At 33.8% G+C, this 21,174-nt stretch overlaps 5 protein-coding genes across 8 annotated transcripts; 1 reads left to right on the forward strand and 4 right to left on the reverse strand.

The window, feature by feature from the left end:
• Nucleotides 1-212: 212 nt before the first annotated feature.
• Nucleotides 213-5,615, reverse strand: fam162a (family with sequence similarity 162 member A). 2 transcript variants are annotated; one of them, XM_051098048.1, is made up of 6 exons: nt 5,510-5,615; nt 5,365-5,421; nt 2,775-2,858; nt 2,293-2,404; nt 660-768; nt 213-568 (listed from the first exon to the last, which is right to left on the reverse strand). In XM_051098048.1, exons 2-6 carry the CDS (start codon nt 5,414-5,416, stop codon nt 452-454), a joined length of 474 nt encoding a protein of 157 aa, XP_050954005.1. In that variant the 5' UTR covers nt 5,417-5,421; nt 5,510-5,615; the 3' UTR covers nt 213-451. The 2 variants fall into 2 exon arrangements, with proteins under 2 accessions (XP_050954005.1, XP_050954006.1); XM_051098049.1 differs by lacking the exon at nt 5,510-5,615 and having other exon boundaries at nt 5,365-5,504.
• mix23 (mitochondrial matrix import factor 23) lies at nt 1,195-9,862 on the forward strand. 2 transcript variants are annotated; one of them, XM_051098051.1, is made up of 6 exons: nt 1,195-1,457; nt 2,592-2,686; nt 8,406-8,531; nt 8,666-8,812; nt 8,896-8,955; nt 9,034-9,862. In XM_051098051.1, exons 2-6 carry the CDS (start codon nt 2,663-2,665, stop codon nt 9,082-9,084), a joined length of 408 nt encoding a protein of 135 aa, XP_050954008.1. In that variant the 5' UTR covers nt 1,195-1,457; nt 2,592-2,662; the 3' UTR covers nt 9,085-9,862. The 2 variants fall into 2 exon arrangements, with proteins under 2 accessions (XP_050954008.1, XP_050954007.1); XM_051098050.1 differs by lacking the exons at nt 1,195-1,457; nt 2,592-2,686 and adding an exon at nt 5,656-5,975 and having other exon boundaries at nt 9,034-9,860.
• A 368-nt stretch (nt 9,863-10,230) lies between these two features.
• LOC127155965 (cystatin-B-like) lies at nt 10,231-20,694 on the reverse strand. Of its 2 annotated transcripts, none has more exons than XM_051098599.1 (3): nt 20,528-20,694; nt 20,335-20,436; nt 10,231-10,374 (listed from the first exon to the last, which is right to left on the reverse strand). In XM_051098599.1, the coding sequence occupies exons 1-3, from the start codon at nt 20,687-20,689 to the stop codon at nt 10,246-10,248; spliced, it is 393 nt and encodes a 130-aa protein (XP_050954556.1). In that variant the 5' UTR covers nt 20,690-20,694; the 3' UTR covers nt 10,231-10,245. The 2 variants fall into 2 exon arrangements, with proteins under 2 accessions (XP_050954556.1, XP_050954555.1); XM_051098598.1 differs by lacking the exon at nt 10,231-10,374 and adding an exon at nt 19,924-20,236.
• Nucleotides 13,780-14,759, reverse strand: LOC127155966 (cystatin-B-like). The gene is made up of 3 exons (XM_051098600.1): nt 14,599-14,759; nt 14,413-14,514; nt 13,780-14,269 (listed from the first exon to the last, which is right to left on the reverse strand). Exons 1-3 carry the CDS (start codon nt 14,668-14,670, stop codon nt 14,141-14,143), a joined length of 303 nt encoding a protein of 100 aa, XP_050954557.1. The 5' UTR covers nt 14,671-14,759; the 3' UTR covers nt 13,780-14,140.
• Nucleotides 17,387-18,313, reverse strand: LOC127155967 (cystatin-B-like). The gene is made up of 3 exons (XM_051098602.1): nt 18,146-18,313; nt 17,960-18,061; nt 17,387-17,817 (listed from the first exon to the last, which is right to left on the reverse strand). Exons 1-3 carry the CDS (start codon nt 18,215-18,217, stop codon nt 17,689-17,691), a joined length of 303 nt encoding a protein of 100 aa, XP_050954559.1. The 5' UTR covers nt 18,218-18,313; the 3' UTR covers nt 17,387-17,688.
• Nucleotides 20,695-21,174: the final 480 nt, after the last annotated feature.

The raw sequence follows: 21,174 nt of genomic DNA on the forward strand, positions 1-21,174 counted from the left end.
AATTTTGCTATTGTGTACTTTTGCTTGGTGTAGCAACCCCCTCAGGCTGATTGGGGTGAGCCTTGGTGACAAGTTTCAAGTCTCTACAACTTACGGTTTAGTCTGCTCTGTCAGTTTTACGTGGAGATTGCTGATCTTTGGCCATTCTAACAACTACAATATGGTTTTAGTTAACATTAAGACTTTAAAGATAATAATAAAGAAAAAAAACATCAGTGGAATACCATTTTATTTTTTTCTTAATACACATACAAAAAAATGAAACACACAGGGAAAATCTCACATCGTTATTTTTAATTTATACTCTAAAAAACTTTACTATGTGAAGGAAAGTCTGTACCACCTCTACCATGGTTCCCATGGTGTGTGCCATTTAACATTAAATAACTGGTTGTTATATGATCCCAGACAATGCTGAGACGTGGGCCTCGGGAGCACGGATGGATGCATCTCACTGGGCTTTCTCTGCAAGTGTAATGTTCGCCTCCTTCTCTTTCTGTGCCTCCTCTCTCCATCGAGCCTTCTTCTCCATGTTCCAAGTAGTCAGATTTTCATTCCGACTTGCCGCCTGTCATCGAAGGCATTGGTTAAAGTATATGACAGCCATATATTGTGCAAGCTAAAAGAGCATTTCTTTTATCCAGCACACTTTTTATTACCTTTTTGCCAGAAACAGCCATAACAAGGCATGCCAGGATGGTCATTGCCATCATGACATAGCAGGCCTTCACACGCACTCTGTTCCTGGCAGCATCAATCATCTCAAATCTGAAAACACCAGTATTTTCGTAAGTAATGAAAACGCTGTTTCAAAAGTTTAAAGAAGTCAAGTATTATTGTACAAAAAATATTGTATGGATAGAGCATTTGTGGTCAAAAATATATACATTTTTTTTAGAAAATTACAGACTGTTTTATTAAATAAGACCCTTATTCCTTGGTTGGGATCGTGTCGAGCCCTTTGAAACTGCAATTCGGACCTTCAACCTGTTGAACACCACTGAAGCCCACTATATGAAAAATCTTTGAGTGTTTTCCTCAAAAACCTTAATTTCTTATTTTCGAGTGAAGAAAGAAAGATATGAACATCTTGGATGACACGGGATGAGTAAATTATCAGGAAATGTTTAATATGGGAGTGAACTAATCCTTTAAGTGCTAACAAACAGGTGCATCATCTTTTTAAACGAATCGCTAAAAGAACTAGCTCATTAGAGTCATTTGTCCATGAATCGGGCTTCACTGGTGTGCTTTGATTCACTAAAAAGAATCAGTTCAAAAGAGTCACTTGTTTTTGAATCGAGCTTTACTGGTAGCGCTGTGTGCTTTTGATTCACTCAAAAGAATCAGCTCATAAGAATCACTTGTGTTTGAATCGAGCTTTACCGGTCGTTTGCACGTTTGTTTTTGCGTGTAGGACAACTCGATAGAAAGACGCTTCTCGTCGTTATTTCGAGGTACAATGTGTTTTTCCTATTTCAAAACATCTAATACTGACTGATAACTCACAAAACAATTAATGTAAAATACGATTTCTTTGCTGAGGCGCTGAAGATTCAACAATGCAACGGAAGAAACATAGATACAAGAACCTTTAGCACTTAAAATGTTAGTTTAGCACTTAAAATACAAGTTTTTACATATTAACTACGACACTTTAAACGACTAAGATCAGCAGATCACAAGGAAAGCGTTTTAACGGTCCTTCATTGCTATCTGAGATAGCAATAAGGAACAATATTGACTTTCAGAGGTAATTTCCCATCTTATGAATGATAAAAACACCAATGGTCAATCAAAATGAAGCAAAATAATCAAGCTTGAGCATTTAAAGACAAAACTGTAGCACGTTTATAATAAAAAGAACATAACGCTAATATTGTTAATAGTATGAATGGGTCTTAAAACTGTTTTTGCACAGTAAAAAGATAAATTTTTGAGATTCCTGAATCGATATCTGAATCGAATTCGAATATGTATTGCGATTAGTCATCAAATTAATATTTTTCCTCATCCCTCTATACAATCAACTGTATGTACAGTAGGTCACAGAGGACATGCCTGCTCTGTTTTGCATGTAACATCACAAACAGACATCACTCTGATCTCCCTCCAGATACCATAAATTACACTAATTACCTGTCAGGACACTTCAAGCAAATCTTGTTTGTAATTCACAGCAGACCTCTTTTGTGTTCCACCAATACGCTGGCAGAACTTTAGCCACATGACTTTAATACACAAACTATAGCTGGGGGTTTATCTCAATGTAAACAGGAATAGCTCACTTACGATACAAAATCTGGAATCTGTTCTGTGGTTTTAAATCGGCCAGACCAAACCAGCATCTTTTTATCCCATTCTGAAGGGCGGTAGCCTGGTAATTTAAACCCAAGCCTTTGTGCTAAAAGGAGAGAGAAAACACAAGGTAAAAAGAAGTTAGTCCATTGGGAAAACACTGAAATCCCCTTTCGTATGATCCTTGTAGAACAGCTGAAACAGGAACTTATCTCGCTCTACATCATAATTACACTGTTGCGTGTTATGTGCATGTTTGTTCTTGCGCTTAAATTCCTTCTTTTGGTTTTAAGGAACAAAGCGTGTTGGAATGATGCAACTCATTCAGCACGTAAAAGTGCTGTGTCATGTCAAGTGCTGAATCATGTCTGATGCTGAATCATACCAGGTACTGAATCATTTCAGTTTTTGCGTCATCTCAGATAACATGTTTCTAATGCAAGTAGGTAGGATTGAATGGAAATTTGGGTACTGACCCTGTTGGGGTCCGGATGCCCCCTCTTGAGGCTTGCTGCACAGTCTTCTGTTCCCTGTGGTCATCATACCTCTCCTCGCCTGCCCTATTGGATTAAAGTGAATGTTAAAGAGATAGTTTAGTCTAAAATAAAAATTCTGTCATTTACTCACCCTCATGTTTTTTAACATGGACTTTCATTAGTGGAACATTTTTAGCTGAACTGTGCCTTTAAGTCTGTTATGGTGATGCATTTTGCATGTAGGATGATGTTTATACAACGCAAATCTGTTGTTTCCTGTTACATTTGCACTGATACAAGTTGAAAACATTTTTGTTTGCATTCTTTCCTCAGATGAGGAAATGACATTGCATTTAAACATTTGATTTATTATCTTAGCAGCTGTTTAAGAATGATTTATTATATAATCATTTGAACATTTGATATACATTAGGAAAAAAGTACAAGCTGTATTCAAATGATGGTTTTTGCCAAAATACCACAACCATTCCTACACAATACAAATACAGTAAACCGCTGTCATTTTATTGTTTTTTAATGACATACAGAGCTATAATATAATATAATATAACATAACATAACATAATAAACTAATTCAGTTGTGAGTGTTGTATCTTGCCAGGAATTTAACTATGGTATATTTTTATAAGAGAGATCACATGCGCACACATATACAAATATATATATATATATATATATATATATATATATGAAAGCATTTTTGAACAGTAAGACTTTTAATGTTTTGTAAAGAATTCTCTTCAAAAATAATTTTTTAAGAATTTAAAATAACTGTTTTCTGTTTGAAAATATTTTAAATGTAATTTATTCTTGTGATCAAAGCAAACATTTTCAGCATCATTACTTCAGTCTTCAGTGTCACATGATCCTTCAGAAATCATTCTAAAATGCATTTTTGCTGTTCAAGAAACATTCATCATCATTATTATTATCAATATTTCAAACGGTATATTTTTCAGGATTGTTTGATGAATAAAAAGATCCTAAGACCAGCATTCAAAAGCTTGGGGTCAGTATCATTTTTTGGAAAGAAATTATAAAAATTAATACTTTTATTTAGCAAGGATGCTTTAAATCAGGGATGTGTGATATACTGGTGCTGTAAGAATAACAGTATATATTTTATTTCAAACGGTTCGATACTATAATTTTGATCAATTTGGTATTTTATGTCATTTATCATTTGATCATCCTGATCTTTAATGCAAATTTAGAGATTGAAAGGTGAGTGCATCATTCAGAAATTCAGTTTGCATTCATTTTTATTCACAACTGATCAACGCACATACCTAAGATGTGATACAGACTAAACACGAAAGCTCAAATGCGCATGACGCTAGAACCAGTTTAGCTTTTGGTCACGTAATATTTGGACTTGCATTTCAAACAATCAAGCATTAATTGAATTTGAATGAAGCAGGAGTTTTGGTATATTAATTATAGTATTATTAAATGGGAATGTTTCTGCTGCACAGCTGAGAGGTTTATATTTAATGCTTTTTCTTTGGCTGAGTCTGAAATCTGAAAAGAGAGAGATAATAACGTGATTTTGAATAATTAGTTAGAATTACACTTTACAGTAAAGCAAACTTTGGTAAAATTCATTACGTAAATTGACCTAACAGTATTACAGCACTTATTAATCTAGGTCAATAATTAGTTATAAATGAACTCATACCTGTTTAGTACGTTAACATTAATTACTAAATTGTTTTCAATTCCCCTATCTTTTGAAGCTGGTTATTTGTTATCTGTGGTATTAAGTTAGTATCAATATCGAGGCATCACATTCTGGTATGGTACCAAAGCCAAAATTATGGTATCGAGCCATCATCCCTACTTTAAATTGATCAAAAGTGACGATAAAGACATAATGTTATGAAAGATTTCTATTTCAGATAAATGCTGTTCTTGTAAACATTCTATTTATTATGTTTTTCCAGCAGCAAATCAGAATATTACAATCAAAATGATGCTAAAAATTCAGTTTTGAAATCATAGGAATAAATTACATTTAAAAATATATTCAAATAGAAAACAGCTTTTTTAAATAGTAAAAATATTTCAGAATTTTACTGTATATACAGTCGTTTCTATTTAGATTTCTATTTTTCTCGTTAGCACAGCTGTTGCTAGTCATTTAATAATATTCATAATTTATGTATAATATGATAAGTAAAATAGAGTTTTATATTAGGAACATAAAAATGACTATTAAATATATACATAATAAGTTATGATTAATTGATTTACCGGAATGATCCGATTGTACATTTTGGTAAGAGAGATCAGAGTTGTAAAATCATTACAACAAGTCAATTCACAAGATGTGTGCCTCTTTGTGCACGTCTTAGATAAAACATCAATCTAAAGTAATAAAATCATGCAACAACCTTAAGCAACCTTATGAATCCAATCACGCCAGTCTCCAAAAGTGAAACAACGTGAAACACACTTAATCATGTTTTCACTGCTAGTTTTATGCAATTAAGTATTTGAAGAATGCCCAGTACATCCAGTGCCAAAGCCGGGCAGCGTCCAAAACAAATAACATATGGAAAATACTGACCTATTAAAGTGCCGAAGGCAGCGCGGGACCCTCTGATCATGTTGAAGATCATGACTTCTAAAGAAAATATGTTGGCAGAAAAAGACAAGTTTAAGCCATGAAATCGTGTCCAAATGACAATGTCAGGATTAGCTCCACTAACTACCTGAAAGTCAGTTCGAGTTCATGTATGAGCTTAGTTGTGAAACGCCGAAGGACCCTGAGCAGGCAAAACAGTTCAGCCCACATAAGCGCCTGTTAATGACGTACGTATGTGAAGTAAGCATAACACGCATGTGTTTGTAAGTGGTATAGGTAAATGTATAGCAAATATTTGCATTTCTGCTGATCATTTCGCATAAATATCCTGTGGATTTTCCTGATTATTTTTATCGTAAGAAATAACTGTGTCACACGATCTCTAATAAGTTAGTTCGCGATAGTATAAGCATGCGATAATACTCAACAACTACCTTTAACGTTGGTTAGTACGTGTCGTGTCAAAAACAACAGTTTTTGTAGCAAATGTAACTCAGGCAGTATTTGGGCACCCTCAGCGTGCAGGACCTCTTCAGTGCACTATGGCGGCGCCCGGTGGAGTTCTGAACTGTGAGGACTTTTCAATGTTTCAGGTAAAATGAACGAAGTTGTAAGTGGTCGGGATAAAATTACGCAGGGTATTTTAACACGCTGATTTTTAGAAGCACGTTGTTGTGATGTTAAGGGGAATGTTGTGCGAATGACCCTCAGTGGTCTGCTACATGAAGTAGTGAGGTTCAATGAGCAGCAGAGCAAACACGAGTGATTAAGTAACCATGCTGCTCTTTAGAAATATAAATGAATGCATTAAACGAGCTTTCATTTATACACAATAGAGACGTTTATTTATTTTTTTTATTAAAGACATTAAGCATGAGTTGATGTGTAATATGTGGATAGCTAACAAAACATAAATTAATTTTTTTTTTTCAGCACCAGGATTTTAAAACTATGTTTATATCAGGAAAGTATAAAAATGTGTGTATTTTTATTTTTGTGTATATTTTTTAATCATCATTTAGTGTTTTGCAGTGCATTAATTGTTTCTGAGGTATTCCTGGTGTTCATTAGTTAATATAAGCACATCATTTTGCAACCATAGTTATTATACAAGAAGTAGAAAATGTGGTTTGAATAGGTTTATTCACATTGCAGGATTCTGCTTGAAATGTTGTCAGCTACCTATGTATATGGGCCAAATACAGAGTTGGTCCAAAGTCAGGGTTGGAAAGAATTTGCATGTATGCAACTTGTATAATATCCAAGGTACACCTTTCTAATAATTGTACGGTTAATTCTCATATTGTGCTGTCAGAAAGTTTTGAAATGTTTGTCCTTTGTCCTACCGAAACACGGTAATATATAATTTAATAGTGTTATATTGACCTATTAAGATTTTGCTTACATCTTACATTTACATCTTACATTTACATATATATATATATATATATATATATATTTTTTTTTTTTTTTTTTTTTTTTTTTTAAGAATATTTCAAGTGTAATTTATGTGATTTGTTGAATTTTGAATTAAATTTTTCTTTGTAAAAGGCAAAAACTTGATTTCAAACTTAAGGATTCATTAGTTTGAATATCTATTGAACCAAAAACTAACATCTTAGCTGATAATTTAACATATTTTATTTTTGACAAAACATCCCATGTTTCGGTAGCAACTGCACATTTTCATTAGTGACTAATGCTTTGGTAGCGACCACATCACATTACAGAATTTTAACTTGCAAACTAAAACACTACTAAAACACACTAAAAAAAACTTAAAACTTTGCATAACAGTACTAAAATTTTATTTCCTCCAAATATGAGGATCATGTGTTCCCTTTTGTCACTACCGAAACTATGATGACATGTTTTGGTCGTGACTGTTATGGTAGTGACAAACTTATGGAATAACACCCAAAAAAAATCAATGTCACTTCCGAAACTCCACCAAATGTTTCTGTAGTGACTGATTCGGTAGTGACAATTTTAGATACTTTTAAAGCTAGCTCGAAGATGCTAATCAGCACGTTAAAATATTATGAAATAACTCTTAAAAAAGTGTGCTCAATTGGAGAAAAAATGGTGTTCGGTAGTGACGTTCCTTAAAGTTACACACAGATTTTTCTAATTTTGAACACATTTACCTCAAAGTGATGGGACCTATCTACTTACCATGTAGCTATGAGAGAGAGGGACACATTAATATTTCCTGATCATAAATGTAGGTATGTAGTTAAAATCAGTCTCAGTTAATAGACTAAAACATACAGTATACATTTTCAGTAGTGACATGAAAATACGGGACACTTTTTTTTTTTTTTTACGTAATCTTTAATTATTTGCAAAGAAAATATAAAGTTTTTTTTTTTTAACTTCACTTTTTAAAAGAATCAAAAAGATACTTTTTAAAACAACAGCTAAGATTTGAATACTTAACTGCTTTTTAAATGTGTTTTTTGATTGACGGACAGCAATTTCGACCAATTCTGTAGAATGGCCCATATATAGTTATAATACACATTTTAAATGAAATGTCTGATGATTACCAAGGGTTTTTACTTTAGTACAAAATTCACAGTTCTATCAATAATAAATGGAGGGAAAGATTTATTGTTAATATTTAAGGTGGCAAATCTCAACGCTATTGACCATTATTGTGTCCCAGTCATTTTGACCCAGAGAGAATTTTATTATTTCTGAATATACTAGTTAATGGTATTCTCATGGGACTAAAACTTGCTCACATAATGTATAATTACTTCTCAAAAAATAAACCTTATTTATTTATTTTTTGTTCTCCACGCTTATTACACTTGTCTGGTCACCTCAAAAAATTAATTAAAATCTTAAATATAATCTTTCAATAAGCACAGGTTTTGTATTTGCAATCTTTAATAGTATTTTCAGTACAGCAAGGGTTAAAAAGCATATGAACAACATGATGGTTGCATTACTTTCAATATGAGAACAAATAGTAACAGTTATGTTTTGATATGCTGTACATCTCTCATGTCTTTCAGGAAGTATTAAAAGTAATGCGCACCATAGATGACAGAATTGTCCATGCCCTCAATACCACTGTGCCCACTGCATCCTTTTCAGGCAAAGTGGACGCCACACAGACTTGCAAAGAACTTTATGAATCTGTATGTATCACCGTGCAAAGTACTCTTTAATATCTAAAATGTTTATTAGAGATCCCCAAATTCTGTTCTGGATGTATGACCATCTGTGATGTATTAATTACAAGCCCTTTTTCTGTACTGCCTATGCCTTTCAGCTCATGGAAGCTCATCTTTCCAGAGATAAGGCAATAAAGTCATGTATTACAGAGACCTCTGCTGTCGTCGGGCAGTTACGTGAAGAGAGGGCAAAAGATAGCGACAACTTGTCAATAATCAAGCAACTCAGGAAAGAGCAAACTAAGGTAATTCCTTTCTATATTGTATGTACAGTACTTGAATTGCTGAAATTGTTTGACTCCTGTATTTTTTTTTTATTTCCCTACAGTTAAAACTCATGCAGTCTGAGCTAAATGTTGAAGAAGTGGTCAATGACCGAAGTCTGAAGGTGAGTTATTGAGCATCTCCTATTGAATACGAGTGGGTTTCACATAGACGCGTTTGTTAATTATCACCTTTCCTCCAGGTTTTCAAAGAAAGGTGCCGAATTCACTACACCCCTCCTAAGATCAAGTGAAAAATATCTCTGTTGTCAACATAAACCAAACAGTTGATCTGAGGAAAACACCTGGATCTGAGCCTGGACGTCCTCACTCACCCCACAAACCCTTGTCCATCAGTATGGTCTGTGGCTTTGTGTTTCTACAGTGAAGAAACACTACAGCTGCCCAAGTCCTGTAAACCTTTTCGTATAAATATTGTACAAAAGATTTTATAAACCATGAAATGTTTTCCAATTGCTAAAACGTTGTCTGTAATTTGCTTTGCAATACGTTGACTAATGTTCATTTGAAGTGAAGAGAAAGATCTTAAGATTATTGATCTGTTCTGAGATGTTGACATGACCAAAGGTTAAACCAGGGGTTTTCCAACCCGATCTCATGGGAAAACAAAACTCCTTTATGAACACATACGAATGAGAAATTCATAAAAATTAGCCACTAATTTGTCAAAACTTGATTTTAATATAGTTAATATTAATATTATTAATATAGTATAGTATTAATATAGTTAGTATTACATAGTTATAAATTGCCATGAGATAGTTTTGGGTTTTTACTTTTTAAGATGCCACATATCTGCAAATGTGGCCCTGGACCACAAAACCAGTCTTAAGTCGCTGGGGTTTATTTGTAGCAATAGCCAAAAATACATTGTATGGGTCAAAATTATTGATTTTTCTTTTATGGCAAAAATCATTAGGAAATTAAGTAAAGATCATGTTCCATGAAGATATTTTGTAAAATTCCTACTGTAAATGTATGAAAACTTAATTTTTGATTAGTCATGTACATTGTTAAGAACATTATTTAAAGAACTTTAAAGGCAATTTTCTCAATATTTTGATTTTTTTGCACCCTCAGATTCCTGATTTTTAAATAGTCATATCTCGACCAAATATTGTCCTATCCCAACTAAACTATATATCAATGAAAAGCTTATTTATCCAGCTTTCATATGATATATACATCTCAATTTTGAAAAAATGACCCTTATGACTGGTTTTGTGGTCCAGGGTCACAAATGTGATTACAGGCAGTTAAGTAATTCCTGCATCAGTGTCACTAAGCCCAAAATGTGAAGACACAAGTAACTACAGTTAAAATTATGTTCTTAGTGTGATGGATGGAAAATTAGCATTTTAAAGCATCATTTATGATGATTTGCCTGGTGTGCTTTAGAAGTATTCAATCGGATCATGATGAGCCTTGGATGCCTGTATGTTGCTCAGCTTCAGATTTTCTCCATAACAGGGCAGATTTTGATAGATACGTAGATGAATGTACTCATCCCCACCTACATGCACCTAAAACAGATCATTAAGAACAATGTTTTAAAACTTGTGTAGCTGTTAAGGACTGTTATTCAGTACAATAACAGGATACCCTAAAAGGTTCATTCACAAAATCAGTTTTTCTCTTACCTTAACGAAGTAATTTCTCTCCTGAACAAGTTGTTTTATAAGATTTGGCGATGAAAACGTCAAACTTGCGTCCAGCTTTGTCCTCGGCGTGAGACTTCATCTGTGGTAAAAACAGGAGCGGTCAGATTGCGACACACATCACTTCGCTATTTCTATTTATCTGCAATGTAAAGTTACCAACCTCATCGCATATTTTCTGCACCTCTTCATTGGCATCTTTCGCCTCAGATAGTGGCTGTCTGCAGTACAGGTCAAAACCCCGCCCTCTCCATGTAAACGAATGGGACATGAGACAAACTCTGAACACCAAGGTGAGTCCAGATGACTACTGAATCAACGGAGTCATAAACAGTGTTGGGGAGTAACTAGTTACATGTAACGGAATTACGTAATTTTATTACAAAATAAATGTAATTGTAATTAGTTACAGTTACTGAGAAAAAAATATGTAATTAAATTACAGTTACTTTTGAAAAATTCCAGTGATTACAAAGGGGATTACATCTGAATTTTTTCACACACCCACCCCCACTTACAGATTTAATTGACTTCTTTTAAATTGCATTGACTGCTCTAAAATGAGACACCAATGTTTCAGGAGTTTAGGACACAGAACAGGACACATGCTTATTCGATAACTGTTTTATTTCCTATTTGGGTTTATGCAAAAAAAACTTTATATTTTGAGATTGTTTTTTCCAAGGCATTGTTAAATGCTAGTGTTTTCTGTCATAACTATGCAAACATTTGATTTCAAACCCAGTATCATAGCTATTAAACTATTTCTTGTTATGATGTTATGTTATGATCTTGTTATGACATATAGCGCAACTGCGTTCACGGTGACCCGAGTTCGATTCCCATCTCGAGATCCTTTGCCGATCCCGCCCCTCTCTCTCCTCTCGTCTCTCTACTGTCCTATCACAATAAAGGCATAAAAAGCCCAAAAATATAAGTAAAAAAAAAAGTCTGGATTTGCGGTGTGCTTTAAATTAAATTATTACACAGCTCAGACTATTTTGGGGCAACTTAAGTCAGTGCTATATGCTTGATAATTTTTTTGGTGGAAGCTTTTCGTTTGGTTAGTTAATAGAATATTAAAGCTTAATTCAATATTATGTGGACAGTTTCTTAATTCTGTCATCCTGGTATCATGGACTTGCTCTGTTGTTTCATACAAACGCAGCTGCTGCCATATAAGATAACTAACAAACTAGTACTACTACTAAATTATTTATGTGGTGAAATGTTGTGTAAGAAAACTGGTGTGACTGCACTGTGTCCCTAAAATGTCTAGTTTGAACTTGCCGTTTGCTAGCAACTGATTTCTTGATGAAAGCTTTGCATTCAAATATTTCAACTCAGATCAGTGTTTCGTGTCTAATAATTTTGACCCGAAACATCTAAATAATCTATTAGCAGCTGTGTAATAAGTGAGATAATGTACACTACCGTTCAAAAGTTTGGGGTCAGTAAGACTTGTAATAGTCTTTAAAGAAGTCTCTTATGCTCATCAAGGCTGCATTTATTTGATTAAAAATATAGAAAAAAAACAGTAATATTGCAAAATGTTTTTACAATATAAAATAATGTTTTTTATTTTAACATACTTTAAAATAGAATTTATTCCTGTGATGAAAAGCTGAATTTTTATCAGCTGTTACTCCAGTCTTAAGTGTCACATGATCCTTCAGAAATCATTCTAATATGCGGATTTATTATTAGAATGATCAATGTTGGATAATATCAACAGTTGTGCTGCCAAATATTTTTTGGAACCTGTGATTTATTTTTTTTTTTTCAGGATTCTTTCATGAATAACAAGTTTAAAAAGTACAGTGTTTATTCAAAATATAAATATTTTATAACAATGTTAATTATTTATTATTAACTTTTAAATTATTAACTTAATACATCCTTGGTGAATAAAAGTATTAATTTCTTAAAAAAAAAAAGAAAAAAAGAAACAATAAAAATGTACTGACCCCAAACTTTTGAATGGTAGTGTACATTCAGCCAGTTGTTATCACAAAATAAAGATGTGTATTATCATTTACTTATTATAATCTAATTCAAGTGATAAAGGATTTTGTAATTCTGACAGTAATCAGTGTTAAGTGCTACTGTAAGGTTAACTCTGCCTGGTTTAAATGTCTCAAAATGATTAACAGTTGAAAATATTAGAAATTTAGAAGAGTAATCAAAAAGTAATTAAAAGTAATAAGTTACATTACTTTAATAAAGTAATTGAAAAGTTACACTACTTATTACATTTTAAATCAAGTAACTTGTAATCTGTAACCTATTACATTTCCAAAGTAACCTTCCCAACACTGGTTATAAACATAATTTAAGACGTTTTTAACGGTATTTGTCACTTATACATTACTATTATTGCTTTTTTATTTTATGTGGTTTGGTAAATAATAAATTCAATCACTTAAACTTGATATACGAAAAAGTGTTTGCACTTATCTCACGATTTGGCCAGTTACTCCAATATGCGGCCATATTGGCGATACTCAAATGTAAACAACAGCATGGATTGTAAGGTAAATGTACTACTGAATAGGATGTTTTGCTAATTTAAAAAAAATCGTGTGGAAGCGGCTAAATCATACAGAGGAGGACTTACTAAGCAGGAAAGGGCACAATATTTTGACAAAGTAAAGTTAATAGGTGGTAAAGCTACATACGAGCAGTATTAATTAAAATGTCAGCCTAATATTTGACCTACCAGACCGGAAATGATAAGAACAAACGTGAATGTTGTCAAGATTCTTGCCCTGGAAATCCTGGTTCAGTTTGGCCAAACACAAATGCCCTTTGTTCCTAAAACAGGTTTTTTTTTGTTCTCTTCTCCTTGAGTTGTTATAACTTTTGGCAGTCTATAGTACTCCTGGTCCGGCCAATAGTACAGCCCAAAACATGACAATAACTGACCATTTTCAGAAGCAATAACTTGCAAAATGTGCAAGTTTCATTCGGTTCAGTGGCACTGTTTACGTTCAGTGCCGCCAATATTGCCGTCTGATGACGTGTCCTGAAAACTTTTAATTTAAAAAAAATGTTTATTTTTTTATTTATTTAAATCTTAGTTTTTAATTTATTTTTTACACTATTTTTTTTTCTCAACCTTCCCATAAACCCTCTAGCATCCAGACCCCACTTTGATTAACCCTAGGTTAAAGCACCTTCAATAAAACCCAGCTCACAAAATCCTGCACTTTCATGATAACTTAAATAGGAAGTCAAATATGCCATTTAAAAGAAACACCATTTCAAACTGCCAATCCATGCATTTTATGTGAACACTGTACATTATAGACAGTTAAGTATAGAATAACTGTTTAATGCATTAGCAACATTAAATACAAAGCCCAAACTGTGAATCTCAAACTACTGGCATGACAACTAGATGTCAGCTGTGTGTTTTTTAGTGTGCTGGAGAGAAAATGAACTGTTAATGAACAGAGAACAGAGAAAATGAACCGAGATCTCTATGCCAACACATAATGATCACATTAAGTTTCGTTGGTAGTATTATTTATCCATGATTCCACTTGTCAATACAGTTTTTAATTGCTTGTAATAAATGAGTAACAAATGGTAAAATGAGTATTTTGGGCATTATTTATGATGATTTGCTTCAGAAGTATTCAATAGGATCATGATGAGCCTTGGATGTCTGTATGTCGGTCAGCTCCAGTGTTGCTCCATAACAGGGCAGTTTTTTATAGACACGTAAATGAATGTACTCATCCCCTCCTACATGCACCTAAAACAGATCATTAAGAACAATGCTTTAAAAAAAACATGTATAGCTGTTATAAGGACATCTGCGGATTGCTTTTACATATTCAGTACATTAACAGGAACTCGTAATAAGTTAATTAATAAAATCCAAGATTTTTTTCTTACCTTAACGAAGTAATTTCTCCCCGCAACAACTTGTGTTTTATAAGATTTGGCGATGAAAACGTCAAACTTGCGCCCAGCTTTATCCTCGGCGTGAGACTTCATCTGTGGAAAAACAGGAACTGCGAATGTTTTTGTATGACAAATCATTTCGCTATTTCTATTTATCTACAATGTAAAGTTACCAACCTCATCGCATATTTTCTGCACCTCTTTAATGGCATCTTCCGCCTCAGATAGTCCGCCACAACACCCTTCCATTTTAAATACTGAAGGCTCACAAAAATATTTAAGAACGATGTCTCAATTCAAGAGTGACTAACTGAACAGCTAACTGTGTCTGGAAAGTCCTGAAAAGTAAAATCAATACATCGATCGCCATCTGGTGGCTGTCTGCAGTACAGGTCAAAACCCCGCCCTCTCCATGTAAACGAATGGGACATGAGACAAACTCTGAACACCAAGGTGAGTCCAGATGACTACTGAATCAACGGAGTTATAAACAGTGTTGGGAAGGTTACTTTGGAAATGTAATAGGTTACAGATTACAAGTTACTTGATTTAAAATGTAATAAGTAGTGTAACTTTTCAATTACTTTGTTAAAGTAATGTAACTTATTACTTTTAATTACTTTTTGATTACTCTTCTAAATTTCTAATATTTTCAACTGTTAATCATTTAGAAACATTTAAACCAGGCAAAGTTAACCCTATAGTAGCACTCAACACTGATTACTGTCAGACTTTCAAAATCCTTTATTACTTGAATTAAAATTATTATGAGTAAGCGATAATATACATCTTTATTTTGCGATAACAACTGGCTGAATGTACATTATCTCACTTATTACACAGCTGCTTGATAGATTATTTAGATGTTTCGTGTTAAAATTATTAGACATGAAACACTGATCTGAGTTGAAATATTTCATGCTTCCATGAAGAAATCAGTTGCTAGCAAATGGCAAGTTCAAACTAGACATTTTAGGGATACAGTGCAGTCACACCAGTTTTCTTACACAACATTTCACCACATAAATAATTAAGTAGTAATACTAGTTTGTTAGTTATCTTATAATCCATTACAATGTACAAAAAAATAAATAAAAAAATGGCAGCAGCTGCGTTTGTATGAAACAATAGAGCAAGTCCACGATACCAGGATGGCAGAATTAAGAAATTGTCCACATAATATTGAATTAAGCTTTAATATTTTATTAGCTAACCAAACGAAAAGCTTCTGCCAAGAAAAATTATCAAGCATATAGCACTGACCTAAGTTGCCCCAAAATAGTCTGAGCTGTGTAATATATTAATTTAAAGCACAGCTACCACAAATTCAGACTTTTTTATTTATTTATTTTTTTGGGGGGCTTTTTATGCCTTTTATTGTGATTGGCAAAGGACCTCGAGACGGGAATCGAACTCGGGTCACCGTGAGCGCAGTTGCACTATATGTCATAACAAGATCATAACATACATAACATCATAACAAGAAATAGTTTAATAGCTATGATACTGGGTTTGAAATCAAATGTTTGCATAGTTATGACAGAAAACACTAGCATCTAACAATGCATTGGAAAAACAGTCTTAAAAAATAAAGTTTATGCATAAACCCAAATAGGAAATAAAACAGTAATCGAATATGAATCGAATAAGCACGTGTCCTATTCTGTGTCCTAAATTCCTGAAACATTGGTGACTCATTTTAGAGCAGTCAATGCAATTTAAAAGAAGTATATTTAAATCTGTAAGTGTGTGTGGGTGTGTGGAAAAATTCAGATGTAATCCCCTTTGTAATCACTGGAATTTTTCAAAAGTAACTGTAATTTAATTACATATTTTTTCTCAGTAACTGTAACTAATTACAATTACATTTATTTTGTAATTAAATTACGTAATTCCGTTACATGTAACTAGTTACTCCCCAACACTGGTTATAAACATAATTTAAGACGTTTTTAACGGTATTTGTCACTTATACATTACTATTATTACTTTTTTTATTTTATGTGGTTTGGTAAAGAATAAATTAAATCACTGAAACTTCATATGCACAAAAGTCAGTTACTCCAATATGCTGCCATATTAGCGATACTCGAATGTAAACAAAAGCATGGATTGCACAGTAAATGTACTACTGAATATGTTGTTTTGCTAATTTATGCTGTCTAAACCATGGAAAAACTGTGTGGAAGCTGCTAAATCATACAGAGAAGGACTTACTAGGCAGGAAAGGGCACAATATTTTGACAAAGTAAAGTTAATAGGTGGTAAAGCTACATACGAGCAGTATTAATTAAAATGTCAGCCTAATATTTGACCTACCTGACCGGAAATGATAAGAACAAATGTGAATGTTGTCAAGATTCTTGCCCTGGAAATCCTGGTTCAGTTTGGCCAAACACAGATGCCCTTTGTTCCTAAAACAGGTTTTTTTTTGTGCTCTTCTCCTTGAGTTGTTATAACTTTTGGCAGTCTATAGTACTCCCGTTCCGCCCTATTAGTACAGCCCAAAACATGACAATAACTGACCATTTTCAGAAGCAATAACTTGCAAAATGTGCGAGTTTCATTCGGTTCAGTGGCACTGTTTACGTTCAGTGCCGCCAATACTGCCGTCTGATGACATGTCGTGAAAACACTCTGTGCTTTATTTTTAAGTAAATTTAGCTTTAGTAAATCTATTTTAATAAAATGTTTATTTTTTATTTATTTAAATCTTAGTTTTTTTATTTATTTTTCACACTATTTTTTCCCATAAACCCTCTAGCATCCAGACTCCAGTTTTATTAACTCTGGGTTAAAGCACCTTCAATAAAACCCAGCTCACAAAATCCTGCACTTTTATGATAACTTGAATAGGAAGTCAAATATGCCATTTAAAAGAAACACCATTTCAAACTGTCAATCCATGCATTTTATGTGAACACTGTACATTATAGACAGTTAAGTATAGAATAACTGTTTAATGCATTAGCAACACTAAATACAAAGCCCAAACTGTGAATCTCAAACTACTGGCATGACAACTAGATGTCAGCTGTGTGTTTTTTAGTGTGCTGGAGAGAAAATGAACTGTTAATGAACAGAGAACAGAGAAAATGAACCGAGATCTCTATGCCAACACATAATGATCACATTAAGTTTCGTTGGTAGTATTATTTATCCATGATTCCACTTGTCAATACAGTTTTTAATTGCTTGTAATAAATGAGTAACAAACGGTAAAATGAGTATTTTGGGCATTATTTATGATGATTTGCTTGGTTTGCTTCAGAAGTATTCAATAGGATCATGATGAGCCTTGGATGTCTGTATGTCGGTAAGCTCCAGTGTTGCTCCATAACAGGGCAGTTTTTCATAGACACTTAAATGAATGTACTCATCCCCTCCTACATGCACCTAAAACAGATCATTAAGAACAATGCTTTAAAAAACATGTATAGCTGTTATAAGGACATCTGCGGATTGCTTTTACATATTCAGTACATTAACAGGAACTCGTAATAAGTTAATTAACAAAATCCAAGATTTTTTTTCTTACCTTAACGAAGTAATTTGTCCCCGCAACAGCTTGTGTTTTATAAGATTTGGCGATGAAAAAGTCAAACTTGCGCCCAGCTTTATCCTCGGCGTGAGACTTCATCTGTGGAAAAACAGGAACTGCGAATGTTTTTGTATGACAAATCATTTCGCTATTTCTATTTATCTACAATGTAAAGTTACCAACCTCATCGCATATTTTCTGCACCTCTTCATTGGCATCTTCCGCCTCAGATGTTCCGCCACAAAACCCTTCCATTTTAAATACTGAAGGCTCACAAAAATATTTAAGAACGATGTCTCAATTCAAGAGTGACTGACTGGGAACAACTGTGCCTCACAAAAGTCCTGAAAAGTAAAACCAATACATCGATCGCCATCTGGTGGCTGGCTGCAGTACACATCATAAACCCGGCCCGCCCTCTCCATGTAAACTAATGGGACGTGAGACAAACTCTGAATACCCAGGTGAGTCACGATGACTACTGCTGCTTCTGTACTGAATCACCGAAGTTATAAACATAATTTAACATTATTTGTCTCACTACTTTATACATTATTATTGTTTTTGTTTTTTTATTTCAAGTGGTTTGGTAAAAAATCAATTCAATCACTGAGGCTTGATATGCAAAAGAGGGTTTGCACTTAAGTCACGATTTGGTCAGTTACCCGGATGCGTGGCCATATTGGCGATACTCGGATGTAAACAACAGCATGGATTGCACAGTTAATGTAATACTGAATACGCTGTTCTGCTGATTTATGCTGTCTTAACCACGGAAAAGCGTGTGGAAACTGCTAACTCATATACAGGACTTCGTATGCAGGAAATGGCACAATATTTTGACAAACTATATTTAATAGGTGGTAAAGCTACGTACGAACACTACTAATTAAGATTTTAGCCCAATCTTTCACCTACCTGACCAGAAATTATAAGAACAAACACAAATGTTGTCATGATTCTTGCCCTGGATGTCCAGGTTTAGTTTGGCCAACCACAAATGTCTTTTGTTCCTTAGACAGTATTTTTGCACTCTTCTCCTTGATTTATTTTTTATAACTTTTGACAGTCTTTACAACTCCAAATGTTTTCCCAGTCCCACCAATTAGTATAGCCCAAAACATGACAATAACAGACCATTTTCAGTAGCAATAATCAGCAAACTATGCGAGTTTTGTTCGATTCAGTGGCCGCCAATATGGCCGACTGATGACGCGTCCTGAAAACACTCTATACTGAAATTTGAGTAAAATTGTCGCTCATGAATATTTACGTCCTCTCCACTAAATGCAGGAGCTATGAACTCAGTGAGCTAAACTCAAATGATAATAAAAAATAAAGTGGTGTGAGCAGATCGTATAAAAATGAATGAAAGATATTTTCACATGAAATAGCCACTAATTCATCAGAACTTTAAATAGCTGCGAATTCCCATTAGATAATTTTGAGTTTTCAGTCTTTTAGATGCCATGACTCCCAAATATGATGCTTGTGTAATGGACCATCCTAAAATTTAGACCCGGTTTATACTGTGAAAAAAAAAAATCTTATTTTAGTGTTCTTAGATGTATTAGTTGTCTTCTGTTATTTATTTTTAAACTATCTTTATCAACTCTCCCATAAACCCTCTAGCACACAGACTCCAGATCGAAAAACCCTGGGTTAAAGCACCTTCAATAAAACCCAGCTCACATAATCCTGCACTTTTACGATAACTTGAATAGGAAGACAAATATGCCATTTAAAAGAAACACCATTTCAAACTGTCCATCCATGCATTTTATGTGAATAATGTACATTATAGATATATATAGCTAAGTATAAAACAACTGTTTACTGCATCAGTAACATTAAACACAAAGCCCAAAATGTGAAGCCCAAACTACTGGCATGATAACTAGATGTGAGTTAAGTGTTGTTTTTAGTGTGCAGGAGAGAAAATAAACATCTATGCCAACATATAATGATCACACTCTGTTTCATTGGTAGTATTTACCCATGATCCCACTAATCAATACAGTTTTGTAATACAGTTTTGTTGCATGTAATAAATGAGTTAACAGTTATCTCCAGGTGTTAATGTAAAAATGGTAACATTGAGCTGCATGAGTATTTTAGGCAGCATTTATGATTGCTTGGTTTGCTTCAGAAGTATTCAATAGGATCATGATGAGCCTTGGATGCCTGTATGGCGGTCAGCTCCAGTTTTTCTCCAGCATGGGGCAGAGTTTTATAGACACGTAGATGAACGTACTCATCCCCACCTACATGCACCTAAAACAGATCATTAAGAACAATGCTTTAAAAACAGTAGTACATTAACAGGATACCCTAATAAGTTCATTCATAAAATCACATCGTTTCCTTCTTACCTTAACAAAGTAATTTGTCCCCGCAACAAGTTGTGTTTTATAAGATTTGGCGATGAAAACGTCAAACTTGCGCCCAGCTTTACCCTCGGCGTGAGACTTCATCTGAAAAAAAAAAAAACGAGAACTGTGAGTACATTGTTGTATGACACATCACTTCACTATTTTTAATTATATGCAATGTAAAGTTACCAACCTCATCGCATATTTTCTGCACTTCTTCATCGGCATCTTTTGCCTCAGTTGTTCCGCCACAAAGTAAAGGCATTTTAAATACAGACAGTAAACAAAAATACTCTGGTACGTCTCTCGCTACAAAACTGACTGGATTGTTTACTTCCTGGTAATCGCGAGACATTGGAACAAACCATTTTGGTGGAATAGACCAAATAGTGTTGTAGTGTATAAACAGAAATGAGCTGCTCGGCTTTTGTGCCTAAACATATCCTTAAATATGATAAATGTTTAAGCTTAAAGATAAAATATCCATCTTTCCCATGGTAACGTATCTCTGTTCATATTTCATCACCGCCCGCGAAGTGGTTTGATCCTCGTATTGCTTCACACGTAACAGGTTAGGGCGTGGATAGTTGTAAGTTAAACAATTGTTTCATTAATATTTAATAAAAAGACAATTTTTAATTTAGTAAACAATTCACACAGGCATTTCCTAAACTCCACACATGCAGGTGAGTCCAGTTGACTAATGCCCTTACGAAAATTAACCATGGTTTATGGTATATATGTATATTAAATGCAGTGTTTGTCAGTTCTAGTATTCTGATTTGCTGCTCCAAAAACTTTTATTGTTATTATTATTATGTTGAAAACAACTGAGTAGAT

Source organism: Labeo rohita, chromosome 24, assembly GCF_022985175.1.
Source record: "Labeo rohita strain BAU-BD-2019 chromosome 24, IGBB_LRoh.1.0, whole genome shotgun sequence".
Lineage (NCBI taxonomy): Eukaryota > Metazoa > Chordata > Actinopteri > Cypriniformes > Cyprinidae > Labeo > Labeo rohita.

What these genes read in the sequence shown, in the direction of transcription:
- fam162a (XM_051098048.1), bottom strand. Translation starts at nt 5,416, where the DNA reads ATGATCTTCAACATGATCAGAGGGTCCCGCGCTGCCTTCGGCACTTTA. An exon ending in TGCCTTCGGCACTTTAATAG is followed by an intron (nt 2,859 to 5,364) that starts GTCAGTATTTTC and finishes TTAATCCAATAG; the next exon opens with GGCAGGCGAGGAGAGGTATG. An exon ending in GGCATCCGGACCCCAACAGG is followed by an intron (nt 2,405 to 2,774) that starts GTCAGTACCCAA and finishes CTCTCCTTTTAG; the next exon opens with CACAAAGGCTTGGGTTTAAA.
- LOC127155967 (XM_051098602.1), bottom strand. Translation starts at nt 18,217, where the DNA reads ATGGAAGGGTTTTGTGGCGGAACATCTGAGGCGGAAGATGCCAATGAA. An exon ending in TGCAGAAAATATGCGATGAG is followed by an intron (nt 18,062 to 18,145) that starts GTTGGTAACTTT and finishes GTTTTTCCACAG; the next exon opens with ATGAAGTCTCACGCCGAGGA. An exon ending in GGACAAATTACTTCGTTAAG is followed by an intron (nt 17,818 to 17,959) that starts GTAAGAAAAAAA and finishes GATCTGTTTTAG; the next exon opens with GTGCATGTAGGAGGGGATGA.
- LOC127155965 (XM_051098599.1), bottom strand. Translation starts at nt 20,689, where the DNA reads ATGTCTCGCGATTACCAGGAAGTAAACAATCCAGTCAGTTTTGTAGCG. An exon ending in TGCAGAAAATATGCGATGAG is followed by an intron (nt 20,437 to 20,527) that starts GTTGGTAACTTT and finishes TTTTTTTTTCAG; the next exon opens with ATGAAGTCTCACGCCGAGGG. An exon ending in GGACAAATTACTTTGTTAAG is followed by an intron (nt 10,375 to 20,334) that starts GTAAGAAGGAAA and finishes GATCTGTTTTAG; the next exon opens with GTGCATGTAGGTGGGGATGA.
- mix23 (XM_051098050.1), top strand. Translation starts at nt 5,925, where the DNA reads ATGGCGGCGCCCGGTGGAGTTCTGAACTGTGAGGACTTTTCAATGTTT. An exon ending in GCAAAGAACTTTATGAATCT is followed by an intron (nt 8,532 to 8,665) that starts GTATGTATCACC and finishes TATGCCTTTCAG; the next exon opens with CTCATGGAAGCTCATCTTTC. An exon ending in TCAATGACCGAAGTCTGAAG is followed by an intron (nt 8,956 to 9,033) that starts GTGAGTTATTGA and finishes CCTTTCCTCCAG; the next exon opens with GTTTTCAAAGAAAGGTGCCG.
- LOC127155966 (XM_051098600.1), bottom strand. Translation starts at nt 14,670, where the DNA reads ATGGAAGGGTGTTGTGGCGGACTATCTGAGGCGGAAGATGCCATTAAA. An exon ending in TGCAGAAAATATGCGATGAG is followed by an intron (nt 14,515 to 14,598) that starts GTTGGTAACTTT and finishes GTTTTTCCACAG; the next exon opens with ATGAAGTCTCACGCCGAGGA. An exon ending in GGAGAAATTACTTCGTTAAG is followed by an intron (nt 14,270 to 14,412) that starts GTAAGAAAAAAA and finishes GATCTGTTTTAG; the next exon opens with GTGCATGTAGGAGGGGATGA.